The 6,169-nt window shown below is 44.8% G+C and overlaps 1 protein-coding gene across 1 annotated transcript in view; it reads right to left on the bottom strand.

Moving 5' to 3' along the window:
- Positions 1-6,169, bottom strand: part of LOC141128137 (multidrug and toxin extrusion protein 1-like) — a 228,124-nt gene that overhangs the window by 83,346 nt on the left and 138,609 nt on the right. Inside the window, exon 5 of the mRNA XM_073615236.1 lies at positions 2,446-2,488. Within this exon, the coding sequence (XP_073471337.1) occupies positions 2,446-2,488 (43 nt within the window). The remainder of the gene's footprint in view (positions 1-2,445; positions 2,489-6,169) is intronic.

Genomic DNA, 6,169 nt, shown 5'->3' with positions numbered 1-6,169 from the left:
AAGAAATAAAATGCGCTGCATTCAACGATCACAGATTTTGCAGCGTGATGAATGTGCTACCTACAATACGAACACTAGTTTTACTAGACCGAGTGCTTCCGTTTAGTTTTTGCTTATGAGCATGCGTCGTTTTTTTGTCCGTCGGACTAGCATACAGACGAGCGGACTTCGGGGTCCGTCGTAGTTACGACGTAAAGATTTGAAGCATGCTTCAAATCTAAAGTCCGTCGGATTTGAGGCTAAAAAAGTACGTTGAAAGTCCGGAGAAGCCCACACACGATCGGATTACCAGCCAGCTTTAGTCCGTCAGCGTCCGTTGGACTTTTGTAGACGAAAAGTCCGACCGTGTGTACGCGGCATAAGAGTATGATAGTTTTGCTAGTAGCTGAGATGTAAGGTGATCTGTAGAAGTAGTGTAATTGTACATATAGTTTAATTCTGGCTTATTAAAGATATAGAGGGTTATTTACGAAAGGCAAATCCACTTTGCACTACAAGTGCAAACTACAAGTGCAAAGTGAACTTGAAATTGCACTGAAAGTGCACTTTGAAGCACAGTCGCTTTAAATCTGAGTGGTAGATCTGAAATGAGGGGAAGCTCTGCTGATTTTATTATCCAATCATGTGCAAGCTAAAATGCTGTTTTTTATTCTCCTTGCATATCCCCATCGGATATACAGCGACTGCACTACCAAGTGCACTTTCAGGGCAATTTCAAGTGCACTGTGTGTTGGCAGATTGCATGCAGATTGTAAACTAGCAGATCTGCCAAAGGTGTGTGTGTGTGGTGGCCCAGCAGACCAGTTTGCGGAGAAACTGTTGGGTGGTGGCAGGCTATAGTTTTTTGTGGGTCTGGTGTGTGAACAGTGGGAAGAGTAATTAACACTGGGGTTCTAGCTTGTAGGATAGCTGGAGGAACCCTAGAAGTGTGTGCTAATTGCTAGACTGCTCTCCAACCATTAGAGTGCACTAGATTGTATGTAGGATTTGTATCTGCCCGTTGCCTGTGTGATCAGCCATCTGGATTGGAGTGGAGTCCCTCTAGTGGTGACCAGAGGTAGTGCCAGCTGTGAAAGTGTATCACAGCCAGTCTTACTTGCTCAGTATAAGTTCCCCCTTATTTCTTTATACCTCCAGTCATGGAACCATGTCCCAGTTAGCTAGCTGCAGTGGGCAAACAAAAAAGCTTACAGAAATGTTAATTATTTCTGCCCATCATATGCAGACCTGGTCACATCATATGCAGCCACTGTGCCCATTATACTGCCTCTGTTCCCATCATATGCAGCCACTGTGCCCATCATATGCAGCCACTGTGCCCATCATATGCAGCCTCTGTGCCCATCATATGCAGCCTCTGTGCCCATCATATGCAGCCTGTGCCCAAATGTGCTGAAGGCGCTTGGGGGGGGCAGATATGTGCTGGGGGGGTGCTTTGTGAGAGAAGAACGCCAGACACAATGGGGAGGGGTAGAGGGGTAGGATATGTGCTGGAGGGGTCCTTTGGGAAGGAAGAGAGATGCAGTGCAAGGAGAGGTTGTCAGATTTCAAATCCAATCCACACTTCTAGCATTGTCTTCCCCCTGCCAAAGCCCCCCAGCACATATCCTCCTAACCCCTTGATCACACTACATATTTTCTACCTTGTCCTCCTTTTCAATGGCTCTCTCCCCCTCCCTCCTCCATCTACAGAGCATAATAAAAACTTTCTACAGACCTAATATCAGTACGTCCCTGCTCCTCATGTGTGTACAGAACGGAGGAGGAGGAGGAGGAGGAGGAGGGGAGGAGCTTTGATACACTGACACTCTGCTCTGCTGAACCAAACTGCTGTCAGGGAGAGGGGAGAAATGTCACTCTCAGTGCGGTCCATGTAAACGATGTGTCTGGGTCTGGGGCAGAAGTAAACCCTAACACATCATTCAAAAACTGGACTGTCCGGGAGAAAACCGTATAAGTGGCAACCCTACATATGAGTAAAAGTCCTGATTTTTAAGCATCAAAGGGCCCATCAAAAATGCATTGGGGTATATTTATAAAGTAGTGAATGTGACATTCATCAAGCATTTATTGCCAGTATATCTTCCTGGTACATGTGGTTTCCTCCTACACTCCAAAGACATGCTGGTAGGGTAATTGCCTTTTATCTAACTTAGCCCTAGCATATGTGTTTGTGTCCATACATTGTAAGCATGTGAGATAGGGACCTTGATTGTGCTCGAGGGCAGGGACTGATGTCAATATCCAGTATATAAAGTGCAGCATCAATTGTCAATGCCAAAAAATGCCTGTAATAATAAATGTTTGTCACATTCACTGCTTCATAAATATGTCCCTTAGGTCTTGCTGAAATATAAAAATTTGGGTCAAGTCTTGGAAAAATTTTTGGAGGTGTAATTGTAAACAGTCGGTATTTAAATATAAATGATATCAATTGATACTTACAGGAAGGGCTGGAATTAGGACCAAAACACACAATTCAGTCTCCCTGTTAGGATAAAGATGTATTAAATAGTTTATATTAAAATATTCAAACTTTAGTTTCAAGAGCAAAAACTAACCCCAGCAGAAGTAATTAAGGATATAGAAAAACCACCCTCAACTTTCAAATGTGTTAAAAAAAAAACGACTGCATATTCTATCTGGCTGATGTCACAATGGCTAACCCTACTTAAAGGCTAAGTTTAACTTTTCCAGAAATAGCCTATGCAAGTCAAGGGGCCCCAGTAAATAATACAAATCTGTGCAGCTTTGTAAAATGATCATTCATTCATTGTTTTACCTGTAGGCCATTTGGGTCCCCTCAGAAGCGTGGCTAATTAAGGCCTAGTTATCAACCACCACATCCTGTCTCATTGCTAGGATGTGAAAACTGTTAGTTCTCAATTCTGCAATCCTAGAAATGAGCATCCAACAGTTTTCACATCCTAGCAACAAGTCAGGACACAAGGGTCGGTAACTAGGAGTTTATTAGCTAGGCTTCTGAGGGGATCAAAATGACCTGCAGGTAAACCAATAAAATGGATGATCCTTTTTTGCTGCACAGATTTTTAACATCTACTGGGACCCCTTAAAAGTAAAGGCTATTTTCTGGAAAAGGTGAACCTAGCCTTTAAAGCTCAATTAGTTTACTCTTTTTACTTAAAGGAGTTGTAAAGGCAGAAGATTTTTTATCTTAATAATGCATTCTATACATTAAGAAAAAAAGCCTTTGTGTATAGCAGCCTCCCAAGCACCCCCTAATTACTTACCTGAGCCCCATCTCTCTCCAGCGATGTCCTCGAGTGTCTTAGCCATCCGGGACTTTCCTCATGATTGGCTGAGACACAGCAGCGGATCCGTTGGCTCCAATTAAAGTCAGTTAGCCAATCAGGGGAGAGAGGGGGTGGGCCGGGTCGGGGCTCCATGTCTGAATGGACCCAGGCAGCAGTGAATCAGCTTGGGTGCCCCCATAGCAAGCTGCTTGCTATGAGGGCACTCCACATGAGGGAGGGACCCGAGAAGAGGAAGATCCGGGCTGCTCTGTGCAAAACCAACTGCACAGAGCAGGTAAGTATAACATGTTTGTTGTTTTTTTTTTTTTTTTTTTTATAAAACAAGACTTTACAATTGCTTTAAGTCAAGTCCAACTGAAAAACTGACACGTGGACCCAATTGGACCCATCGAGTAAAAGGGGCCTAAGTGTGCTTTCACACTGATGCACTGTGGTTTACCTGCACCTCAACTGACCTCAATCTTCACTTCTTCCTCAGGATTCCTGCAGGTATTGCTGACTGCTGCTGTTCCCCAGGCGGGTATAGCAGGTGGCTGCTGCTGGCTGTCCTCCAGGGCTGGTACTGCTGGTGAGTACTGCTGGCTGGTTCTGCCGGCTGGTACTACTGCCTGTACTGCTGGCTGGTACTGCTGGCGGATACTGTTGGTGGGTATTGCTGGCTGGCTCCTGACCAACCATCCCCAAGCATCAGTATGACAGGAGCCAGCGCTGAAGAAAGCATGCGGCTGCAGTAGAGAGCAGAGCCGAAGCTTCCTGTATCGCTCCTGTCACAGGCGGAGTACATTTCTTATCACTCCTCATGTGACAGGAGCCGGTGCTATACAGGAAGCATCGGCTCTGCTTGCTCTAGCGCCCGCTCAGTTATTCACACTGATGCTCGGGGAAGGCGCCAGAGCCAGCGGTTGAGCACCCCTGACTTATAGTGCCCTAAAAAAGTATTCATACCCTTTGAAATTTTCCACATTTTGTCATGTTACAACCAAAAACGTAAATGTATTTTATCGGAATTTTATGTGATAGGCAGTGGAAGGAAAATGATAAATGGTTTTCAACATTTTTTACAAAAAAATAAAAAAGTGTGGTGTGCATTTGTATTCAGCCCCCCTGAGTCAGTACTTTTTAGAACCTCCTTTCACTGCAATTGCAGATGCAAGTCTTTTTGGGGATGTCTCTTCCAGCTTTGCACATCTAGAAAGTGATTTGTGCCCCTTTCTTCTTTGCAAAATAGCTCAAGCTCTGTTAGATTGGATGGAGAGCATCTGTGAACAGCAATGCTTTTTAGGGACTCCTTAATGACAGGAATAGTACTACTGGATTGGCAACCAAACTTATAAGAGGCATGGAGGAGATCAGCTATGAGCTAAAGATTAGAAGAACTGAAATTATTCACCCCTTGAGAAGAGGAGATTAAGGGGGGATATGATCACCATGTATAAATATATACAGTATCTCACAAAAGTGAGTACACCCCTCACATTTTTGTAAATATTTTATTATATCTTTTCATGTGACAACACTGAAGAAATGACACTTTGCTACAATGTAAAGTAATGAATGTACAGCTTGTATAACAGTGTAAATTTGTTGTCCTCTCAAAATAACTCAACACACAGCCATTAATGTCTAAACCTCTGGCAAAAAAAGTAAGTACACCTCTAAGTGAAAATGTCCAAATTTTTCCCAATAAGCCATTTTTCCTCCCCGGTGTCATGTGACTCGTTAGTGTTACAAGGTCTCAGGTGTGAATATGGAGCAGGTGTGTTAAATTTGGTGTTATTGCTCTCACTCTCTCATGCTGGTCACTGGAAGTTCAACATGGCACCTCATGGCAAGAACTCTCTGAGGATCTGAAAAAAAGAATTGTTGCTCTACATAAAGATGGCCTAGGCTATAAGAAGATTGCCAAGACCCTGAAACTGAGCTGCGGCACGGTGGCCAAGACCATACAGCGGTTTACCAGGACAGGTTTCACTCAGAACAGGCCTTGCCATGGTCGACCAAAGAAGTTGAGTGCACGTGCTCGCCGTCATATCCTGAGGTTGTCTTTGGGAAATAGACATATGAGTGCTGCCAGCATTGCTGCAGAGGTTGAAGGGGTGAGATGTCAGCCTGTCAGTGCTCAGACCATATGTTGCACGCTGCATCAAATTAGTCTGCATGTCGTCCCTCTTCTAAAGATGATGCACAAGAAAGCCTGCAAACAGTTTGCTGAAGACAAGCAGACTAAGGACATGGATTACTGGAACCATGACCTGTGGTCTGATGAGACCAAGATAAACTTATTTGGTTCAGATGGTGTCGAGCATGCAACCAGGTGAGGAGTACAAAGACAAGTGGGTCCTGCTTACAGTCAAACATGGTGGTGAGAGTGTCATGGGCTGGGGCTGCATGAGTGCTGCCGCCACTGCGGAGGTACAGTTCACTGAGGGAACCATGAATGCCAACATGTACTGTGACATACTGAAGCAGAGCACGATCCCCTCCCTTCAGAGACTGGGCCGCAGGGCAGTATTCCAACATAATAACGAACCCAAACACACCTCCAAGATGACCACTGCCTTGCTAAAGAAGCTGAGGGTAAAGGTGATGGACTGGCCAAGCATGTCTCCAGCCCTAAACCCTATTAAGCATCTGTGGGGCATCCTCAAACGGAAGGTGGAGGAGCACAAGGTCTCTAACATCCACCAGCTCCATGATGTCGTCATCGAGGAGTGGAAGAGGACTCCATTGGCAACCTATGAAGCTCTGGTAAACTCCATGCCCAAGAGGTTTAAGGCAGTGCTGGAAAATAATGGTGGCCACACAAAATATTGACACCTTGGGCCCAATTTGGACATTTTCCCTTAGGGGTGTACTCACTTTTGTTGTCAGCGGTTTAGACATTATTGGCTATG

This window comes from Aquarana catesbeiana, linkage group LG02, assembly GCF_042186555.1.
Source record: "Aquarana catesbeiana isolate 2022-GZ linkage group LG02, ASM4218655v1, whole genome shotgun sequence".
NCBI classification, from domain to species: domain Eukaryota; kingdom Metazoa; phylum Chordata; class Amphibia; order Anura; family Ranidae; genus Aquarana; species Aquarana catesbeiana.
This window is presented reverse-complemented; position numbering and strand designations above follow the sequence as displayed.